We start from the raw sequence: 24446 nt of genomic DNA, 5'->3' as shown, positions 1-24446 counted from the left end.
AGCTTTCTATGGTATGTAATGGTAAACTAAGTTAGATTAGCCAAAATTAGTGATGCATAAAGGCTGAGATAACCTAGAGGCGTGAGAAGAAAAATGTATGTCATATTGTATTAGTGAAGGAATTTTTTTTTTCCACAAGAGTTGTAATAACCAACTCATCAAAGTTTGTCTCTTTCCGTCAATAATGGGAAGATGGTAAAAAGCCAGACATTCAGTGTGTCATTTCCAGTGTTTTTCCACAGGCTCCTCCTCTCTTTAATCATGTCTGAGTCACATCCTGACAATCTCCAATAAAGAAACACACGGCTGCCGAGCAGCGATACTTCCTCCTGGCATCACAGGCTTGTCACTGTTGAGGTTTGAGCAACAAATCGGAATCCCACTTGGGATGGACAAGTTTGTGCAGAGCAGCGTAAAGTAGAAACAGTGTCCAGCAATGTTACAAAGTTACTTTAGAAATATATTCCCAGTTTACCCCTGTGGCTGCCAATTCATAGGACTTGATGGTTAAGTCCAAGGGTTTACTGGGTGAAGCACACACTGCCTCATTATCTCATAGAGACAGGCCGACATTGACATTTCATTGAGAACACACAGACACACACACATACACACAAACAACCCTGTACTTCTATGCTTGTGAGGACACTCGTTGACATAATGCATCACCAAGCCCCTTACCCTTACCTTTAACACTATACCTAAATGCACAAGCCTAAACCTAACTTTTACCATAACACATATCTATTTCTAAACTGGACCTTAAAACCAAGTCTGAACCTTCAAACCGGCCTTTGTCCGAAGGGGATGACTGTCCCAAATGTTCTCAATTTGCAAAAATGTCCTCACTCTTGAGGTCTATAACTCAAATTGGTTCTGACAAAGATAGATGTACACACACACACACACACACACACACACACACACACACACACACACAACACACACACACACACACACACACACACACACACACAGACTGGTTTCCAGCTTAATTGCCCCATAGCCATACTGTAGTTTCCCTGGAGAATTTTGGTATGCGTCACATTTTATTCTGTCTTCCGAACAGTGTGCGTGCGTGCGTGCGTGTGTGTGTGTGTGAGCATGCAATGTTTTACACACTATAGTAGGGAAAGGAGAGACTATGGGGAAGATTTTTTTTAATGGAGAACAACACATGTTTTACAGTTACATCTCATTTATTACTGTCTACATTTACAGGTTTGTTATAGTTGTTAAATATCTAGAGTTTATGTTGTCGAACCCAGCTTGAGAATACCAAGACATGTGGATGTCTGGTGAAAGAAAACAGGCAGAGCACCTTGCACTAAATACATGTGTTTCTTTTTACCTTCAGTAATGGCTATCCTGCCAAGGGACCCTCGAGGGACCCTCGATCATTACTGAACCACAATTAGGCTCTTGATGTTTTGGGAAGCTATTTTTCTTTGGGCCCTCTGCAGTCTACTCAGTGGTTAGATTTAAGAGGTTTAAACTGTGATTTGTCAGTCCATAGAACATTCAGCTGATATTCAATATTCATACTGAGTAGTGCTAACCCTAGACTAACCTTTAATTTCTATTGTGAATTTTGAAGAAGAGCTTTGCTAAAGCAACATGCCTGTTAATTCCAGTTTATAACAGGTAGTATGTGCACTTGACACTTAAGTTTGAATCTGCAGTTTCGGGTGCCAAGCTTCCAGTTTCTTTTACCAGTGACTCATTATAACTCACTTCAATTGTCAGTCCAGTTTTGCATGTACAAAATATGACTCATTTTTTGCAAATCCTTAATATGAATTAACATGTATTTATCAAAAGATGCCTTTCTACATTCTAAAAGCATTAAAGACAATTTGAACCTGAGTATTCAGGTCAGCCATCTGACTTTAGCCAATCAAGCTTCATGGCGGGAGATTCCAAACTTTTGAACTGTAATGTATAAAGAAAGACTCCACAAAGAAAGTGAAGAAAGACGTAGCCAAGACAAAAAGAATGAAACACTCTCGGCATAATAAAAAAAGGAAATGGGTATATTCGTATCAAACGTGCAATAAAAACGTCATCTAAGGCAGTGTGTGGTTTTCTATGCGCGTAAGGTTGCCAATGTAAGATGAAGTAGGAGATTAAGCAGACTTTATTTCCTTCTTAACTACCAGAAGTGAAAGAATGGCTGTGCTCTAGATTACAGTGGCATAAAAAGACTTTAGTGGCCAATCAGTTCTAACTTTGAAACAGGCTGTGTGTCTCTCTCTCCCATTCTGACTCATACCCTCTCACTCTTCCCCCTTCTACCTCCTATTGACAGTTTAAAGGAGGCTAATGAATGACCTGGCCTCTATTATGTAGAATTGAAGTTGGAGTGATTGAGCACAGACCAGGGAGTGAATACTGAATGCTGCCTCGACCGGGAGGTCAGTTTCTGGTTTTGTGTGATTGCGTTTGTGTATAACCTTCTCAGCCGACTGTATTCTAGTGTGTTTTGTGTGATGAGAAGAGGCAGCTTTAGATGAGAAATAACAATCAGAGCAAAGGGTCAGGGAAGGTTCAGAGTTTGAGAAAATGGAAATGTTTGACATCAACAATTTGTGGTTCTAGTAAAGTTCTCGACAACTATTGGATGGATTGCTGTGGAGTTTGCTACAGACGTTCATAGTGCCCACAGAATGAATTATGATAACTTTGGTGACTTTTCAATCTCGTGCCACCATTAGGTTAACATTTTAATGTGACTAATACGCTGATGTATGACCAAAAGTCTGCCAAACTTATGGCGTCCCAATAATCCTCAGCTGTGCTAAACTAAGATGGTGATCAGGGTTATACCTGTTAAACATCAGCTAGCAATGCCCTTGTCAGCATGCTAGCATTTAGCTAAAAGCGCAACTGTTTCTGCAGTAAAGGCTCTCAGAGCTGCTAGAGTGGCGAAAATAAACAGAAGAAAACTTCTAGAAAAGTTCCACCATCTTTGGTGCAATTACTGAACTCTCAAATTAATCTTGATTTTATAATCAGTACGTTGGTAAGTCGGCCGTTCCAACACTTTGATTGGGAGCAAAGCTATCATGAAAACAGTAGACGAAATCGTATCACCACAATGTCCATTTAGCAGCTGTTCTGATACTTTTGGTCATATCAGTATTCCTTAGTAGAAAGTCTTTGAGCTGTTTTCAGTTTTTGTTTATATTGAAACCCACTAGACAGATTTCTTATATATCATGGACCCCATAAGAATATAAGTGACCCCATAACCTTTTCTTCAGCGTTTAGAGTTTCCATTGGTGAACAAGAAATATAAAAATCCAGAGGGCAGATTTCCTTGCAGTTTACTGAGTACATTATGCTCCCCAAAGGATAAATCCTAAAAAAGATTTTTCCAACCTTAGGTAAAATTTGCAGTCTTCACTAGTACTTTGCTTATTGAAACCAATCCTGGTATCATGTGTTCGTATCATTACAGCCTCTGTCCAATCTTTATCACATATCATCACCGATGAAGCAGTAACACATGGCGATCATGACGAGTTACACACATGAAGATACGGCCTTTTAAACACGATACTGGACTACAGCACATCACTGCTGCTAAATGGAAACCTTGCAGTTGGGGGCTGCACTTTTTTATTATGTTATTCTTATTTATAGAATTATACTGATAGGCCATAAAATTCCTTTTTCTCATTAAGCGACGTTATGCAAATGCACTTAACACCCACATGATTAAAATCATTAAAAAACAACAAATAATGGAGAAAAAGAAAGATGTTGGTCCTTGTTTATTTATACATCTGATTTTTATGATGGAAAACGACTCATCTGTTGTCCGCAGCTGGTTGATGAGATTGGGAGAGAGTTGTGGTCGTGATTGTGTCAAGTGTTAATTGTGTTCCCTCTCCGGCCATATGCTGTCATTCAGTGTTGGCTAATGGCTTTGTCTTGTTCAGCCTTGGACACAGCTGACAAGTTGAGTCTTCTGCCTTTGAGGGTGATTGGAAAGCCCAAATAATGATGAACTAGATTAGGAATGATTTTTTGAGGACTTACTTTGCGCAAAGGTAATTACATTAGAAAGTATTGAGTGAGCTGCAACATAAACTTGAGCACTCAGTAGAGAGCAGATCTCCACCAGATGTGTCTGCAACCACCACTGATCGTGTGATTGGATGAAAACAACCCACAATTGGCTATCACCCTGTCTGGACACTTATGGGCCTTGAGGCATCGTAACCACAATTTATTCAAACTCAAATACAAAAAGCAATTTATGCTGGCAATCGGTTCAACCTAAACTTACAAAAACAAAATCAAACTCACCAAGCTGTCTTCCAGAGTAGTAGCAGCTGAGAGGTGATGAGGTACAGCAGTGAGTGTACTGGTAGTTCTGTAAGCTGAAAGGGGTTTGCCAAATATACTATATATAATACAATAATACATGTGTATACTCTTTCTTCATGTGGGTTAAGATTAAAAAGATTATGTTAGCGTTGGATTCCTCAAAAATGGAAATTATTTTACGTGTAATATTCCCATCATGGTTGTGGTGAAAAGAGGAGAAAAAATTAAATAATAAAAAAAAGTATATATGTTTGCAAATATTCTTTGCTGAGACCCAGGTTGCTCAGCAATACAGTCCACTCAAAATTCAAAACAAAAGCATGGCTGTTACTAGGCTACTAACTCTGTATTAACCACATTACATTTACATTATGGGGCAGGCTACACCTCCCAAAACACATGAAGGTCTATTCCTCATTTTTGTACTTATTAAGAGCCAATGAACAATTATTATTAATATTTTTTTTCTTAACATATGCTCCCTTACATTGCCAGTAGAGTGAACAATCGTAGAATCATGTTTTGAGTGGATAAACCCTTTTAATTGTGTGAGGCCGTGATATTCAACCTTCACCTCAAAACTCCCCAAAAATACAGTGATATAAATGTTAAGTCATATTGCCCATCGATAGCAGCGATGTATGCAAGCAATGGCCACGCACCGATCACATATCAATATCTTTTTCAAGTAGTGTTGTGCTCTGAAAGGATGTTTGAAAGTACAGGTAGTGTGGTGGATTTATATCTTAAAAGGGCTGTGTTGAAATATATTTGGCCTGGATAAAGTTCCAGAATTTCACTGAGGATTGCAGACATAGCAATGGTTAGGACTGGCGTCACTCTCGAGACTGCTCAGTTAAGATAATTGGATTTAATAGCCTTTCAGCACTTTTTATTGAATATCCATATCTCAGTGAAATGATCCCTCTGTCTAGAACTTTTAGTATCTCACTCTCTCAGTTGTTTTTTCTTTTCTTCTACCTCTCTGTCAAGGTTGCAGTGCTTTTACAGCAGAGGCAGAAATAAACCACAGTGGAATGAGTCATCGCATCCATAGTGTAGGTGTATTGTGTGTTTCCTTCAGATCGCTTCTTTCCAGATGCTCCAAATCAGCGGTATGATATTTTGATTCCGAGATCAAGTCAGTGCTGAGATGTAAACACAGACGGAAGTTATGGTGTCCCGTTTCATTGGTCAATGTGTATTTTTATGAAACGAGATGCAATTCAGTACACCACAAGATCTGTCTCACACACTTGCGCTCTGTCTTAAGCTCTTGCTGTGTCTCTATTTACAACTTGTTTGAAGCAAATGCCTGGATTAGATGAAGCACCAGAATGCTCTTAGTTTTGGTTTGTTTAGTCTAGACAATCTCGTCTGAGGAGGAGGGGCAGGTCCAGTCTGGCATGCAGGGCTACTGCAGGACACACCGTTGCAGGCTGCGTCCTCATCCAGCCTCGTAACTGGGTCACAACTTAACCTCCTGTCTGCTCAGTCGTCTGTGGGGACCTACACCTGAACCCTTTCTGTGATAACAATAGACGATAGCCATCCACAATCATTTTTTAATCCTGTTTTTGTCTGGGCAGGGAACGGTTTGGACAGATCACAGGGTTAACAGACATACAGAAGCACATGCATACATTCACAGCTATGGGTCATTTAGTCCAGCTAAACTTCATAGATATGGATGGTGGGAAGACTTTGAAGCATCCAGAGGAAGATCATGCAAACTTCACAAAAGAAAGGCTCAGCCTGCCGATGGATGCGTTGAGTTTAAATATCATTCATACAGATTATAAAAAGGAGAAAGAAAAAAGAAAAGATGGGGGTAAAATTCAAAATGTTACGTTTATCTGGTTGTTATTCAACAGATTCTGTGTAATTCTGTTGTTTAGCAATAAATTGTATATAATTAGCCTGCAGGCTCTCGTAACAGTGACATCCAGATATTAACCTGTATATGAATACGCTCCCAACATCTGTTCAGTAGACCTGCATCTTATGCTGTTCTGCTGTATGAAACTCTATTTTAACAAACTATGCCAACCTTGCTTAAAGTAGCCTTTGAAAAAAAAACTTAAACAAGTCCAAAATTCACAAAGTTTTTAAGTATCTAATCAAAGAAAGTAAAGTAAAGTAAACAAGAATCTGAACAACCATTTAATACCAACTTCTGATATTTGACAGTTTTTGATACGCCATGCTAGGGGCACATTTCCAATGTGAATTGAAGAAAACAAAAAGGTTTAATCCCCATTTCTGTGTGTTTCTATGACGTACCCTTACTTTGTGCACAGCCTGGAAAGCGAGCTAATGATCCTGAAGAGTCGCTGAGGCATCATGACTTCATTTCATCACACTCCACTCACTTCATGCTCTCACACTCAAACACGCTCACAGTCGCTCTCAAACCTGCCCATTGATTAGTTCTTATTTCGGCCTGATAATAGTCCGTCTGCGGTGCTCTCGCACACTCAGGGTTATTGCTCCCGGCTGTCCCACTAATTTCCTCGAGGCAATCAATGCGTTTGATAAACGTCGGGCCGGGTTGTGACCCGATGATTAGAGTACTTAGCTGGTGATCAGGAAGTCCAGGTAAGTTAATAAGAGGAAGCAGAATACATCAGGAGTTAATCTCCTCATTTCTACACTGCAAATACTGTGTGTGCACGGAGTGATGGGTGTGTCTGTTACGTCAGGGTTGTGGTTAATGCGTGCACACGGGAAGAAAAGAGAATGAATGAGCTCATCAATAGAGGGGAAAGAGTTAAGAAATGCTTTAATCAGAAGTAACTCCCCTGCCATCCTCTCATTGTTTACCCTGCTTTTTCCTAGATTGCATTATATTCCCTTTTGTCCCTTATCTTTGCTTGTGCCAAGACTTCAAGAAAGACAGCGAAAGCAGCGCTGAACCTCTGCAGGTAATCTGGGATAAATAATGCATCAGCCTTTTGACTAGGCCCTATCCCATGGACGCTAACAGAGACTATTCTGCTGCAGGGATCCAGCTCACTGAGCTCTATATATCACAGCGTGATATATGGAGAAGAGAGAGATAGACAGACAGAGATACAGAGAAGCTACATTTACTCAGTTGAATTGACAGAGAGGAAAAGTGATGGGGAGGGCGATAGAGACATCGAGAAAGAGGGCTAGACTGAGATGGTGACAGATGTCCAACTTAAGAACTGCTCATGTCTTGAGAGCAGGATGTACAGGCTTTGCATTGGAGTGACAAATCTCTGAGCGGTCTTGTCAGCTGCCAAAATTGGAGAAACGTTGGAGAATTGGCTTTGGGCATTAAATGTCTAGATACACGACCACCGCCCTGATAAAAAGTGAGTCGGCTGAAAATGAGTAGTGTGTTGGAAGGGACTCTCCGTTCAACGAAGGTGTAAATAACACTGAAGACTCTGAAAGCGAACATTTATAAACGGATGCCAAGAAGTCTTATATCAAACGAACAAACATGGCCTTTCTCAGTTTCTTCCAGAACAACCCATATGGCTCTTTCAAACGACTTAATGAGCGTTTTGTGATCTACCACCTCTTTAATGAAGAGAAGGTTAGGTTTAGTCACTGGGTCATTGTTAAAGGAATATCATGGTCATATGGGCTGCGGTGGTGGCGGCACAAGACAATGAAATATGATCCAGAAAATCCAATTTGAGTATTTTACAACTTTGGAAAGGTTTTACAGGAACAGCCCTTCTATTTGTCTTTGTGATGATCACCAGGTAAAGCTTGAGATGCCAAAGTCATCCATCAAGGTGGCTGTGTTTTTCTTTCTGTTTGAGGGCGGCCTAAAAGGTTTTCTGACGAGTGTAAACATTTGTCTTTTTCAGTGTGTGAACATTTTTTTTATCACAGGCAAGAAATGTTTGTGTTTATCACTGACTATGATCCAGTGTTCAGTAGCATAAAGAACGCAACCAAAGCGGCACTCTCTAATTTAAAGAGTGCTGTAAAGGTCACAGTCTTTCTTTCTCGCGTTGAAACACCATGTGCAGCGTTTTATTACAATTAGGCTTAACTACTGTAATACATTGCTCTCCATTGTCCCACAAAAAGTCTATAAAACCATTTGAGCCCACAGAGCGCTGCTGGCAGAGTGTAACTGGAACAAAAAAAACAAACTGAGCTCACATCACTGCTGTCCTTCAGTTACTGAAATGGCTTCCTGGTCTTTTTTTTTTAAGACCCTGGTTATTATATATATATATATATATATATATATATATATATATATATATATATATATATATATACAGTGGGGCAAAAAAGTATTTAGTCAGCCACCAATTGTGCAAGTTCTCCCACTTAAAAAGATGAGAGAGGCCTGTAATTTTCATCATAGGTATACCTAAACTATGAGACAAAATGAGAAAAAAATTCCTGAAAATCACATTGTCTGATTTTTAAAGAATATATTTGCAAATTATGGTGGAAAATAAGTATTTGGTCAATAACAAAAGTTCATCTCAATACTTTGTTATATACCCTTTGTTGGCAATGACAGAGGTCAAACGTTTTCTGTAAGTCTTCACAAGCTTTTCACACACTGTTGCTGGTATTTTGGCCCATTCCTCCATGCAGATCTCCTCTAGAGCAGTGATGTTTTGGGGCTGTCGCTGGGCAACACGGACTTTCAACTCCCTCCACAGATTTTCTATGGGGTTGAGATCTGGAGACTGGCTAGGCCACTCCAGGACCTTGAAATGCTTCTTACGAAGCCACTCCTTCGTTGCCCGGGCGGTGTGTTTGGGATCATTGTCATGCTGAAAGACCCAGCCACGTTTCATCTCCAATGCCCTTGCTGATGGAAGGAGGTTTTCACTCAAAATCTCACGATACATGGCCCCATTCATTCTTTCCTTTACACGGATCAGTCGTCCTGGTCCCCTTGCAGAAAAACAGCCCCAAAGCATGATGTTTCCACCCCCATGCTTCACAGTAGGTATGGTGTTCTTTGGATGCAACTCGGCATTCTTTCTCCTCCAAACACGACGAGTTGAGTTTTTAACCAAAAAGTTCTATTTTGGTTTCATCTGACCATATGACATTCTCCCAATCCTCTTCTGGATCATCCAAATGCTCTCTAGCAAACTTCAGACGGGCCTGGACATGTACTGGCTTAAGCAGGGGGACACGTCTGGCACTGCAGGATTTGAGTCCCTGGCGGCGTAGTGTGTTACTGATGGTAGCCTTTGTTACTTTGGTCCCAGCTCTCTGCAGGTCATTCACTAGATCCCCCGTGTGGTTCTGGGATTTTTGTTCACCGTTCTTGTGATCATTTTGGCCCCACGGGGTGAGATCTTGCGTGGAGCCCCAGATCGAGGGAGATTATCAGTGGTCTTGTATGTCTTCCATTTTCTAATAATTGCTCCCACAGTTGATTTCTTCACACCAAGCTGCTTACCTATTGCAGATTCAGTCTTCCCAGCCTGGTGCAGGTCTACAATTTTGTTTCTGGTGTCCTTTGACAGCTCTTTGGTCTTGGCCATAGTGGAGTTTGGAGTGTGACTGTTTGAGGTTGTGGACAGGTGTCTTTTATACTGATAACAAGTTCAAACAGGTGCCATTAATACAGGTAACGAGTGGAGGACAGAGGAGCCTCTTAAAGAAGAAGTTACAGGTCTGTGAGAGCCAGAAATCTTGCTTGTTTGTAGGTGACCAAATACTTATTTTACCGAGGAATTTACCAATTAATTCATTAAAAATCCTACAATGTGATTTCCTGGATTCTTTCCCCCCATTCTGTCTCTCATAGTTGAAGTGTACCTATGATGAAAATTACAGGCGTCTCTCATCTTTTTAAGTGGGAGAACTTGCACAATTGGTGGCTGACTAAATACTTTTTTGCCCCGCTGTATACTCACACTTGACTGTGTAGTTGATATGCTCCAAAGCTATGTCCCTGACCTCTGTAGTGCCTCAGATCCACCGACTCTCTGCTGCTTACCCCCATCAAAAATTAAAGACTACGTTGAAGTTGCCTGCTGCTGTTTTGGACCCAAAGTGCCTGATGAAAATAGATCTTTATTTACTATTACCCACCCAACTACACATGCTTCTGTTCAATTTTAAATATTAAAATCTAACCTATTTTTAAAGCTTTTCCACTTCCTCTGTGTAGTGTATCAACTCAGTAGCTTTCAGTGATATTCTTAGTGTAAAGTTTTCTAGTTCCAGACCTCTGAATCATAACATAAACTTGGTTTGTGCATAATGAAGGGTGCTTTACTCGTTTCAAAACTTGCCAAGCCAATTAGGTTTGTTGGTGGGATTATGAATATGAACAACACTTTTGTGTGCCAAGACCTGAAAACATGCAGATGAGATGGATGCAGTTGAACAGATTTTTGTGGGTCAATACATTTCCTCAATCCACTTGAGAGACATTAGGGCTTCCTGCTTTCAGGTTATTAAAAAAAGTTACATTTTTAACTTTTAGGTCAAACCTTAAAAGGGATAAACCGAGAAAGAGACTCTGTGCACAGCATTGTGTTATCTTGTGTATTTCCCAATCAGTGAGTGGGGGAGTTAAGCCTTTGGTGTGTGGAATAACAGCAGCATCTGTCATCATCCCCTGTTTGACTGCCTCTGGAAATGTCTTCAAATGAAATCACATGTGTTTACTGTCATGCTGAGGACCAACGTGGGTTGAAGTGACATGAATAGAGGGTCTACAGAGAAGGAGGAGGATGAGAAGGGGGTGATTTATGGGGGAGAAGATGGAGAAGAAGAGAACAGCACAGCAAACTGAACAGTGGGTCTGAGGAGGAAAAGAACAAGGCAGGAGAGAGTCAAGGATATGAAAAGTGTATTTGCGTGTTAGCATTTCTAACCACTGAACACGATACAGTCAAACACTGTGTTTGGTGTATTTTTTAAATTGACTATGTTGGTTTGATGTCTTGCTTTTCAGCAGTCTTGCTTTTTAAGGCAATTGACAATAATTTATCTTATCTTTTTATCAGTGCCAGTAGAGCAACATGTCTTATCTGTTTCAGGATATTAAAACTAGTAGCCAGAAAACTGGAAAAGAGGGAAGAAAGATGACAGAGGGATACAAGTTAAAAGCTAAAGATGGTTGAGGCAGAAATCTGAGACGAGATGTGACTGACGCTCTGTAATTAGTTTGTAGTAGTTTGAATGTGTTTAAAGTAACCGGTTGCAGCTTTAATGCTCTGAATTTGCTTTAATGGCCACCATTATATTTATAACTGTCTGATACAGAAGCTACACAAGCCAGTTGCTAGCTAAAAAACAGGGCTGGTTGCCATGGCTGCAACCTATGATTATTTCAAATCGTTTCATCTTTTAAATGAAACACTATGCCACATCAGGGATCCATTCCTGATTAATATTCCCTTTCTTCTCAGGTTGTCAGAACAATCAAATGACAAATCAGTAGTTTTGGAAGTTTGATCAAAACCTGAATTAAGATCCCATACAGCCATGAAAGGCTCTGACATTTTTGAAATGATATCATGCTGTCAGTGGCTTTTAGCTGGGCAGCTATACACAACAAAGTGGAGGCCACAAAGTTGGCTTAGTCAATGTTGGTTGTAGCCATCGCTCTAAGGGTCATGAGGTATCAGGCCTGTTTTTTAGATCAGGGCATAACTTGTTTCTGCTGTTACAAGCAGCCTCTGGCTAGTCACTATGGAAACCACATCAGCACTAAAGGAAGCTGAAGCTGCAAAGTTGATATAGAAATAAAATAGTAATAACATTACACTGTGACCACACTATGACTGCAGCCAAACCTCACCACGGTACAGAAAAGTGAAAATATGTGGAGTTTGTCTGAATCTCAAAACCCAAAACATCTGTGGACGGGTGCCAAGGACCAGAACATCAGACTGTGTCAAAACCAGTTTAAGCTCTAAATGTTACACCCAGATGTGCCTAATATATTATATTTCTCATCTGATACTAAGCCTAGGGTCACATACTGCTCTGATAGCGATCCTTACTTCAGACTGCTGCAGAGGTTTTAACTAGGACAAGGAAGGATCGGATGTCCTTTGGCAGGGTCTTGATTTTGGTCTGGCTTTTCGGACAGACTACATCTGTACTGCTCATTCAGCTGAGGACAAGTGGTGTTTGGAGGCTAGGCCTCAGTGCTTTAAAATGAAGTCTGTTCTGCCTCTACAGCCTCTCTACTGCGACAAGCCAGTCAAGAGGGGGCTGACAGCAGACAGAAGTCACCTAAGTTGTTTTCACTTGACCTGCCTTTTCAGAGCCGGGCAGATAAGAGATAAGCAGACATATCCAGCTCTTGGCACCTGAGGACAATGGAAGAATCCAGTCAGATAGAAATGATATTGTGATATTCCACTGAGTTTGGATACAGACAACTTGATTGTGTAATATCATAAGGTGACGTTGTTGGACTCTGTGACCTATATAGCTTATTAACGACTGCATTTCCTGCCTATTGTTTAAAACAAAAACAAAAAATGTTTCTGGGGAACTCTACTTCCAGACTGCATCTGACAAGAGTGGAAACCATCTGGACTTCAACATTTCCTGGGAATATCCCCTGAAAGTTATCTGGTCTGTTTGGAAGAACTGAGTTGCAAAATTACAAAGAGAAGAGCACCATCTACAGAAACTTATTCCAAAGAAATGACAACAAAAAAAAAGTCAGCATTTCTTAGTAAAAGTTTGAACTTTGGCTTAAAAAACACTGCCAAGTATTGATGGTTTTGAACCAAATGGCAACACAAAAGTGGTACAAGTTGTGTTCTGAGAATTACAACTGCATTTTGTTTTTTGTCTTTCTTTCCCACCCATCCAGAGTCAGGCCATGCGTATTGTTCGGACAGTCGGCCAGGCGTTCGAAGTTTGTCATAAACTGAGTCTGCTGCATACACAGCAGAACGCGGATGGACAGGAGGACAGCGAAAAGAACGGCAACGACTCCTCTGTCACAGGTACACAAACACACGAACAAGTACAACAATAGAGACACTAGACAGGCAGGCATGTGTGGGTGGAGTCGATGTCACGGTATGGTGTTCGGTGTGCTGATGGAAGAGGTAGGGGTTTTATTGGGTTGCAGCTGCAAAAATGTGTGAATGTGTCTAAAATTATCATCAAAAAAATGAGGTGTCCAAGAGGAGACACATAGCTGACAGTGGTTTCCAAGCTTGTGCTATGTAGCGAATCAGCTAGTGTGTTTTGCTTATTGCCAGCTGACCACCAATGGCAGTGAACGTTTTTCTTATAATGTTATCTTAAAGAGAAAAGATTGAGCAAGGATAGCATAGTCACAAAAATAATCCATCTGAGTAGTTGTAAATAATGTTTGTAACTTATAACAATTCAGAAGGTTTTCTTTTTCCCCTACATTGAAATGCTGCTCCAACCAATTACTATGAACATATAATGTGATCAAACACTTACCTGCTGAACTGAATTACACAGTTATTGACCCATCTTATCTCGTGATCAATATAGTTACAAGATAAACAGTTGTCTAATTAAATATATGGTCTTTTCCAGGAAGGCTCATGTTAAATAAACACATATAATATTTTGTATTATCAATATACAAATATCTTAATCCAAAAAGACGTGGCCTGACAGAAAACCACCTATTGATTGTCAGACAGCTCAAATGTGTTGCCCTATAGAACTTCTTTTTAGCAATGTCACCAAGTTTCAAGTTCTCAGCAATTGTTTTGTTGAGTAATGTTGTCATTACGGATTATTCTGATGGTCGAAGCAACTTAAATAAAACTAAAGTTGTAGCAAGCCTTAGTGTTCCTTTAAATAATTTGAGGGAGGGTTGTAGGTTTTTTGGATTTGGATGAGAAAGAAAGATGGAGTTATAGGAGGGCGAAGCTCAGGTCCATTGACCCCAATGTGAAGAAGGTCTCAGCCAAGTACTAATGCCGAGCATACCTCACCACTTTAGAAAGACAAGGTGGACAAACCAGGAAGGAATGGTATTTTTAAGGTCATGGAATAAACTAAAGAAATATGCAACCTCACCATCAAGGCCATGGTGGAATTACATTTTTGTATTATTAATTTAATTTAATTTAATGTCCAAAAGTAATGCTAAAGCTGAAGTCTTGACAGAACATTCAGTAGCGTGCACAAACAGCTACACACCTCTCACACAATCATATGTTCTCTGATAGCACAAACAGACTAAACTATTCACGTCTACACACACACATACACCGACTAGTTCCTGCATGCCCAAGTTGGAGAGCATAAGAGGGCGATGCTGGAAACGAATGTCACGGATGAGTCAATCCAAAGAAAAATGGCACCACACAGCAACACTGGTGGGCTGAGCTGCTTTTATCCGCTGCCTCGTGCCTGGACAGGATGGTCCTCACTGCAGCTCAGGGACACGTGGCTCTGAGAGGGGTCTGAGAGGACAGACGTGGGGATTCAGCAGTTGGAATCCTCCCAGATCGGAGCTCTTTCACACCCCCGTTCCAGTCGTTACAGCAGCCAGCACTGGCCACCCTCCCCACCCTGATCTGACAGTGCCAGGCTGGGGTACGTTATCTCCACATCCCCCTCCAGAGACCAGCTCTCTTTCACATGCTAATGAGACCAGCGATCACCCACACATTATAACTGTAGATCCACCCATAACTGAAGGATCCCACATGCATACAAACTGGGGCCTATACACACACACCAACACGCTCCCTGTCATGGTGTGTTAAGCAACACAAGAGCCTTCACGCACAGCCAATGAGCTTATCTCGAGACCTAATTATCATGGCAATGAAAGGAGAGTGGATAGAAGAGCGGGAGACAGCGGATTAGAGGAACGGAACGCTGGAGGAAAGCATGGATATTGATGTGGAGGATGACGAAGTGATGGATATGAGAACAGAATGGAGCTTGCGATCTTGAAGGACGAAAGAGCGGGAAAAAGAGTAAAAGGAAGAAGTGAGTTGACCCTTGGCTAAGTCACGCCATCGAACACATACTGGCCATTAGCATAGCATCAACCAGATCCAACCAGGGTTCCACAACCAAAAGGCTGAGCTTAATAGACTCTAATGTAATCATTTCAGATTTAAGTCACTTTCAGGCTGTTTTTGTGGATTTTGAGCTAGTCACAGTTAAATGTTGTGCCTGGGGTATGGGTAATAGCGGTAAAAATATGTGTAGCTAACATTATCACCGCACGTTAGCACAACATTAACTATCGTTAGCACATCTATGCTGCTCTAGTTACGGAAGGGGACTGAATATCCACACATGCTGCTTCTGCTTTTTAATGATTGTAACAGGTGTTTATCTTTTGAACCTGATTTTGCTGCTGCATCAAATTGACATCATGGATATATCTATTACGAGCATATTGTAGACCTCTCTTTCTGCTTCTTTCTGAAATTGCTTTTATTTTCCCCCAAAATTGAAAAAAATATTAAGGGAGTGCAGTTAGTGACAGTGTGGGCTCCATGGTAGCTCTGACAGCTTGACGGGGTGGCAGCGGGGGCGGGGCTTAGCCAAGGGTCAGTTGGCATGGAGAGAAATAGGTTTAGCAGCAGGGAGTCGGAAGAAAAGGGGAAGGGGCAGAAGGTACAGAGGAAGTGATGTTTTGTTCTCAGAAGAACATTCATGTGCAGCGTTTCAGCACAATTGTATTAAATGCTGCAACGAATGAACAATTTAATCTAATTAATAAACAAATAACTGTATAAAAATACTAATAAATAAACTAATTAATCCGCCTCACTGGGAAATAATGTCAAAATGTGGAATATTATCATTACAAGTTCACATTAACATGAGAAACAACAGTGCCATAGGCTTGAAGTTCCATTCAGCGGCTCAGTGATCACTTAGTACTGAACAGTAATTAAAGCCTACCAGACATATGAGCAATATTCAGAAATGTTAATAGAAAAAAGTCCTATGAACATATTTTTTAGACTCATTCAGTTCACTCATAATTATTTTTTTTCCTTACAAATGTTTCCAATGGAATCCCACTTGTTTAAGTAATTTTCTAAATGCCAGTAGCTTAAATAAGGCAGATCATTTCACTTTCATTGGTTTTTAATTTTAGTTTAATATTGTTTATTATTTAATAATCCATGCATCAGAAGGTACTAGTGAGAAAAACAAGTCAGAACAGCATATTAGCAATAAAGTATATTGCACAGATTAGATATACTAACAGTATAATGCTGCATTTACACCAAAACAGGCGTTGCCATAAAATGCCAGTCCTTCCATTCATTTCAATGTGGATAGTGTGTTTGGGGTTTGGCTGTGAGTGCGATGCAGCCTTATACTAACACAAACAAACATTCCAAGAGCCCATTAGTGTTGCTCAGAATCCAACCTAATATACTACTACATAACCCCAACGTCATTACCCTCTCCCTTCACATGTTTCCTGTCTATATCCACTATTAGCTTTTAAATAAAGGCAAAAATACCAACAAAATATAAGATTAGAAAAATACACTTATAAAAGGCAAATTAGGTGATGGATCTGAAACAAGAGCAATAACATAGACTGCATACATGACACATAACCTTTAAAAGGCGGAACACATGTCAGCAACAAAAGGTAAGAGGAAGGGCAAAACAGCACAGTGCTGATAGCTGGGTAGAACGGTGGAGGAAAAGGAGTGGTAATGGAGAAAGAGGTGAGGGTAGTGCTGGCAGCAGGTTATCAAGCATGAGGTTTAAGTGAAGGGGGAGGACAGCAGTTATGGCAGGCTGCACAGAAGGAAGAAGGGGAGTAAAAATGTAACAAGAGGAATGCTCGAAGTCGCATGTGGGATGGACAGTAGAGGTGAGTGGTTGAAGGCGCGGATGAAGAGGACGCTTCAGCTTGAGTGGCAATGAAGATGAAAGAAAGAAGTACCAGATACAGACAGAAAAGTCCATTGAATACTCACTCAGATTTGGAGTGAGTGAGTTAACATTGACCCAATTTTCTATTTCCTTTAATTATGAGGAACTAAGAGTGTCCTCTATATCGAATTGTCTTTGAAATACTGTTAAATGAGAGGAACAGCAATGGAATGTTGAGCAAAAACCCTTATTAGCTAATAAGAGCGATCTGACCGGGAAGCATTACCAACCGGCTGTTGCATACTTGCAAACGTTCTAGTGATCCATGCTAGAGCGAAGTCAAAAACGTCTACGACTAAAATTTGTAACACAAAAAGTAATTTAAGTCTGTTGTTTTGTGTGGGGTCTTCTTCCTTTTTTTAAATCAGTTGAGATTTGAAAAAAATCCTCGAGTGAGCACCAAGCATTGCCCAATTCTGCTTTTGAGTAGTTTCTATGTTTTTAAAATGATTGCTTTTTTAATGAAACTTGCGGCATGGGGCTGTGTGAGAGGTAGTGAATGTGAATGTTTGTAACCGCCATTTATTCTAGCTAGAAATAGCTTAAGTAAGCCTGGCCCCAGTGGCTCCAAGTGCAATCTTATATTTCTAGTACAGTCAAGTTGCCACGAAGCAAAGGCAATTTTATCTAGAGGGCCGTTGTCAATAACTATGCCTTAACAAAAAAAACATGATAACTAGACCACTGGCACCTACAATTCCCATGTTGTAACATTTACTTTGATGATACACAACCTCAGGCTTTGTTGTCAGGGAAGAAGTGTTCCAACTGTGACAACCAAGTTTTTTTCTGGTGATTTGCCTAGTGAGGCAAATAGAAATGAAATGTTAAATATTCAACAAGATTCTGACTGCTGAAGGAAAAGACAGTCTTAGGGTTCTGAGGAGCTTTTCAGCATCCATTTAGTGAAATCAACATGGGACCTTTTGCCAGACATTAGCCTTTTTTTTTATGGAATATTTAAAAATGTAAGATAACTGTATTAATAGACTGAATGTGTGGTTCCCTACAGAGAGACTCATTTTCAAGGGTGTCAATGTATTCATCTGCAAAAAAATTTTAGCAGCTTTCGGGCTTTATGTACTGAATTGGATGGTTACCTTTGCCAAAGTTTAAAGAATAAAATAAACCCTCATCAGCTGTTTTGTCGCAGTCTGCACAGATTTTTGTCTCATACACAGGCAATATTGTTGATCTCCATTGTTAGTGTTTACTGCTTCAGCAAAAACACAGTCTGTATCCAATCCTGTCCAATTTGTCCCATTAAAAATGTATTAACATTAATGAGAGCACTAATTAAAAACTCAAAACACAAAGTGGGAGCTCCCAAGAAACAAGAGGGTGTTTTGCAGCATTGTGTTATATTTGTATTTGCATTGTATTATAGCTCTTTGCTTAAGAGTGCATAAAGCATACTGTGATTCTGTGGATAATGTTTCTTACTGGCGTGTATTCATGTGTGTCCGCCCATGTGTGCGTGTGGCCATGTTCATGCCTACATGTGTGTATGCAGGCGTGCGTGCTTATCCACCTGTATGTGTATGTACTTTCCTCGGCTCAGCTCGGGAGCTGACGGGCGCCGAGAAGACGCCGACCGTCAGCGAGGAGACGGATATCGATGCGGAGGACGCGATCCAGGTGTCTGCAGCAGAGGAGTTGAACCCTGATAGAGGGGTGACTGATCTGGACGCCAAAGCCAAGTCCCCTGACCTGAACCCCGAAGAGAGCAAGGTAAATCATACCATGATGATGTATGTGTGTGTTTTTTTTACCTCTGCCCAACAGAGGATTATTTCAAATCTCCTTGTGATGAACTCGATGTTTGGCATCAACATGGCAGGGCAGTGGCTGTTAACAATGAATGTCTAAAATTGGCTACACACTAAGAAAATATTAAGTGTGTGTGTGTAGTTAAGTAAAATGTAAAACTGAGCAGAAATTGCAAGCATACAAAACCTATTTCAGATCACTAGAAATGGTATGAGATATTTTAGCTTTGCCAATAACTTCTTTACACGTCTGTCAGCATTGGATTACTTTATCAATCGCACAAAAAAGTGCATTAGTCAGTCAAATTTCAAAGCGTTGTTTGGATTTTGCACATTTGCTGGAATATTCAAACTTTAGAACCCAGTCCCAGTTTCACTAGCTAGTATCAATCATTTCCATCAGTTTTGTGCTGAGACTGGGAGCTATGATTACTACTTAACCTTCAAAAAGGCAATGTTTATGACTGGTAACTGCCGGAAGCACTCATCACACTAGAAAGATTACATTTTTTTTTTTTATAACAACATGTGTCAATACACACTTTTTGAACTCAAAGTCCAAGAAATGTATTCTTATTTTGTTCTTGATTAGCAACTAAGGACACTTTTTTGACAGGTAATGTTAGCTTTCATGTTTCTAATATCTGACTTTCTTGCTTCTTTCCAACATGCTCCATATTGTCTACTGTTAACATTAGTTTGACTGGCTGTCAACTTGTTAATCAAAGGTCAAAGCTCAGCTAGAAAACATATGTCTTTAGATAGGCAAATCACAATTTAATGTGTGAAAATAAGACTGTAGGCGGTTAAGGAGATTGACTGCAGATGGATTCAATTAATTGATTAAGTGTTTAATCTTCCAGCCAGCGTCACCAAACAAGTGCATAAAAAAAGGGAACATTTGAGGAAGGAAAGGTCCGCACAAGGACGGCTATAAAAATGTAACTGTGCATCAACATCTAGAGTCAGTTCACGTTAAGGCGTGGAAACCTTGCAGGAAACCTGGCAGAAAACCAAATACCTGTTCTGTCGATCCAGGTCAGACTGACCCCTGAGCTTTCAGTTTTTCTAGTTTTATTTATTGCTGCTTTCTTATTTCCAAGATTACCTCGAGGCCTGAAATGAGAAAACTATTTTTCCAAGACTCCTTCGCTAGTCGGACCAGTTCACATGTTCGTGTTTGTGCGATCTAATAGTGTCGAGAGATTTGATGCAGCTCAGTCAGATTGCTCTGTGGCTTGTGGAAAGCCACCAACAGCAGTTAAATAACAACCAGAGAAATGCTCTCTATCCTGTCGGGAGGTGTGTGAGCGTGGCTGTCTGGCTCAGCTGGCAAAGCAGCGTAGTAGCTGTTGTTTACTGGGATTTACAGTTGTATGCAGTCCAAGGGTATAATTGTCTTTCGGCTTGGAGGCAGCAGTGGGAGGACGACACGGCATGATGAGGGCAAAGAGATGGTGTAGCATTGTGTTATTACACTACTCTTTGCCTTGAGACCTTTGGCTCTGCATCAATTTGGCAACAATGTGGAATAATGATTATATTTATTATGTTTCCCACCACCTGGCTTTGCTTAGTGAGGTATTGGATTTGTTTTGTGCCTTACAAAATAGTATTCTCATTCTCATTTTTATGTTTCTGTTTGTTGTTTTTTGCAACATTTTCTTCCATTAACAATCCATTTGGAGACAGGATTGCAATTTCACAATTTCAAGATGCAACACTGTCAACGCAATATTCGCATTTGTGTTGATATAAAGTGCAATTAACATTGTTATGTCAGCAAAGATGGTTTTGGTTATATATTGGAAAAGTTGAAGCACAAGTCAAGACACTGGCTTTTGAAAGACTTTAACCAAATCCACAATCTTTCCCTAACCTTGCCAAAGTGTGTTATTAGTCTAATATAACTCTTTGTGACGGTGGAATTGTGGGGCTGCATCTACATTTATTTTTTTTTTTCGTTTCTGAAATAGCAAATTTACTAATGACAGCTACTTTCCACAGCCATTCGGAAGGTGTGCAGAGGTACGAAGCTTTGATCTTTGGTCTCTGGCATCAAAGTTCTGTTCTTTGTTCAGCAATTACATTCCTCCCACAATGTATTAGAAAAGGAGGATCAGTAGTATTTAATCATATCTTGTAGAAAATATGTCGGAAGATGAGCTGACATCACACGGTATTTGCTCTACGCTGCAAGTTTTATTCAAGTTGGTCTTCATTTAATTTGAATTGGTATGTTGTTACCAAACTTTATAGGTTAACAGAAAAAAAAGATAATTAATATGAGAAATAACACATCATGTCAGATGGGTTGCTCAAAAAGGAAGCTGTTGTCTTACCAGAATAAAAGCTATTTACTAAGATGTATCGCTAGAGAAAAGCTGTTTTTGAGGGCAGAGTTGCAATCATTATCTCAGGGGACGTATAAAAAACGAAATGCCCTACAACGAAAATAAACTAACGAGTAAATACCAAACAACGAACATGGAATGCAGACATCCAGCTAAAGACAGCAGACACTAAATAAACAAACCAAAGCTATTCTAAACCGATGGGTCCACGGTGTCCACAGATATTAAGTCCAAGGGGGGTACCAAAGTTAGGAGCTTCAACTGAAAAACTATAGTCTGAAGAAAGAAACAACCAACAAACCTTAGCAGAGGACCTCATAGACCTGCTGCTGATGAAGGGCTGCAGTAGATCTTTAATGAAAGCAGGCGTTGACCACGCAATGCTCTACATGTCAAGTACAATCTTGAACTGGATTCTACATTTGATAGGAAGCCGGTTTGTAAAAAGTCAAAAGTGGAGTCGTGAGACTTTTTGGAGGACTTTTTGGAGGGCTCGATCAAAAGCTTGGCAGAAGCATTTTGGACCACTTGTAGGTGATTTAGAGAAGCCTTGCTAAGGCAGGTGAGAAGACAATTGCTTCGGTCAAGACGGTATGAGATAAAGGCATGAACAATTTTTTCCAGTTCAGCTGTGGACATATTTGTCAGCACAAACAACACAATGTTGTGGTGTGTTTCTGCCACTTAGCCAGTTACAGAGTTGCCAAGTCCAACTCTTTGTCAGATATACCAAAAACTAATTCACAGGAAGTTTTAGTTTTTCAGTTTTTCTTGTTCTCCTTCCCCCTTAAAGTGTCAAATATTCCTATTTGCAGGAAAAGCTCTGATCTGTAGTTAACTCTGGGTAATTAGGCAGTTCCTTAGGCAATCTATGTTAATGGTGAATAATTAACAGGCAGGCAGTTACTGTAGGCAGCACTCCAGAGTTTATTAAACCTTTTTCATCAGGAAACAAATGAGAAGGTTACATATGTCACCTTATGCTCCAAGCTCACCGAAACATACCTATCAAGTCACCAAATGGAGACTCACCAGCCCAAGACTTTGAGAGCCATTTTGGGTCCTAAATCAGAGTTACAAAACCAAGCTATTCAGCTGTTTAACAGTCCCTGGGCCCCATTAACGTTTGAGTTATATGACCTTTCATTACTGCCCCTGATTGAAAGCAACACGGCGTGAAATCACTGAAACAACGAGCTCTCAGCAATGACCTCTATTCTCAGGTCATTGGAGGAAGTGTGTGTTACAGTTTGTGTAGCTACTTTTGCAGTACATCTATTCTTTCAGTATATTTTTATTTGACACATTTGTCACTCTTGACAGTGTTACAGATTAAATGGGAATCTGCAGGGAGAAGTGGGGGAAGGTAGCATTGATTAAGATGTGTGTGCCTTTACGTTTGTGCCCATGTGTATGCATTTTTTATTACAAAACCGTGTGTGTATTTCCCGGAGAGGAGGGATTTGATTCACTACAGGGTTTCCCTGGAAGCTCATGAAAGGGAAAGCAGCCTGTGAGTGTTAAAGTTCATTCTTTTCCAGTCAGCTCCCGTTAGACTGACAAATCCCTCGGTGCCCTGCGTTCAAACGATCCCGCAGGACTCTCTGAGCACACATCAATCCTACCTTTTAGCTTTGTGTCCATGAGGTTGAGTCAGGACGTTTAATTTTAAAAGGTTTGCCTCCAGTATCAGAGGAGCGAAGAGATCAGAGCGTAACTAAACTACAAATTGGAAAGGCAAAAGTCACAGTTTAGAGATAACTGCATTTTACACATTTCAAGAGGCTACACATGTTTTTGTTGTAAGGAAATGCTTTTTTTATGTTTGAATTAGATAGAGAGAGAGAGAAGGGGAATTAGTGTGTACACATGGGCATGTGTGCATTAAAGAGAGGCTGTACAACAAATGCTCAGATAGAGGTTTTGCCTCGGGCCTACTTTCAGTTGCTGTCAGGCAGGTGTAAACACTCTGATCCATGAGTGTAGTGCTACAGGCACTACTCCACTGCCAGCACTCTCTCTTTTATTTTTCCCCATGTCCCCTCATTAGTGTGCCTCAATTCTTTTAGACTATCATAACCTTACATGGAGGGATTACGGAGCAGGCCTACCGGGTACAGGGCTAGGAGCCCAAGGGGTCAGGGGTCCTCTGTTTGACTGTTAACATTTCTTGTTGGAAAGTCACTGAGCTCATTTAAAACAAAGGATGTCGTGTTTTTTTGCTCCTGGTCTTGATCAGAGTCAGAAAGCTGGCGTGGGCAATTATACATTTTTTTTGCAGTTTTCAAGAAACGGCAAAGAAAATATTTGCCAGAATTTGGAAATACAGCTCTCAAGGCAAGGCAAAACTCGATTTATCAGTCCATCTACGTTATGGGGCTGCTGCCCTCGCGACTCAATCCAGAATTAGTTTTTTACAACACTCCATTTTCTGGGTCGATATTTACCAAGTATGTCTCTTTCCAATAATTTCATTTAAATTGAGTGTTAGAGTAACGTAAAGAGTGATTTAGTTACTTCACTGCAGGTCGGATGGAAATTTTCTTCAGGCAAATATATAAGATGCAACATATATAGTATGGAGAAGTTTAAAATAATGAATTAATAGTTAAATAACATTTTATTTTGTTTGAATTCAGCTTTTTAATCAACTAAATTCAAATTTACGCAACTAACAAAGTTATTTCCAGGAAACTTCTTGAAAATATATATGATATTATTATGAAATAGTTTATTTCTGTCTCTGTGTGCAGCATCCTGAGACCACAGTGTCATTAACATACTGTAAAATGAGTAAAGGAATTGAAATCAGAAAAGCAGATTTTCTCTGGATAAAAAGAGCCTACATCTCAGTTGTCCTTTGATGGTTCCTATTTTTTCTGTCATATTTAGTATAATATCTGTGCAGAGGTGTGTCAGTGTTGATCTGTCTGAGTCACACTGCCTACACTACATGTCACTGAACGAGATGTGAAAGACTGAATATTTTCCTCATATTTTGCACCTATGTAGGAGGCTGCGGGGCCTTTTACACATTTGGGCCGTTGTCTCATCATCCGTTGATGTGTCATTGTTAGTTCATTCAGTCTGTCCAACACCCTGGTCCAGTATGAAGTTCATACTT

General features: G+C 40.2%; 1 protein-coding gene across 1 annotated transcript in view; it reads left to right on the top strand.

Moving 5' to 3' along the window:
• Window positions 1-24446, top strand: part of nos1apa (nitric oxide synthase 1 (neuronal) adaptor protein a) — a 138561-nt gene that overhangs the window by 87745 nt on the left and 26370 nt on the right. The window contains exons 6-7 of the mRNA XM_054603012.1: window positions 13148-13283; window positions 18761-18930. Of these exons, the coding sequence (XP_054458987.1) occupies window positions 13148-13283; window positions 18761-18930 (306 nt within the window). The remainder of the gene's footprint in view (window positions 1-13147; window positions 13284-18760; window positions 18931-24446) is intronic.

This window comes from Anoplopoma fimbria, chromosome 8 (genome assembly GCF_027596085.1).
Source record: "Anoplopoma fimbria isolate UVic2021 breed Golden Eagle Sablefish chromosome 8, Afim_UVic_2022, whole genome shotgun sequence".
Taxonomy (NCBI): domain Eukaryota; kingdom Metazoa; phylum Chordata; class Actinopteri; order Perciformes; family Anoplopomatidae; genus Anoplopoma; species Anoplopoma fimbria.
The sequence above is the reverse complement of the archived record's forward strand: the minus strand, read 5'-3'. Positions and strand labels throughout refer to the sequence as shown.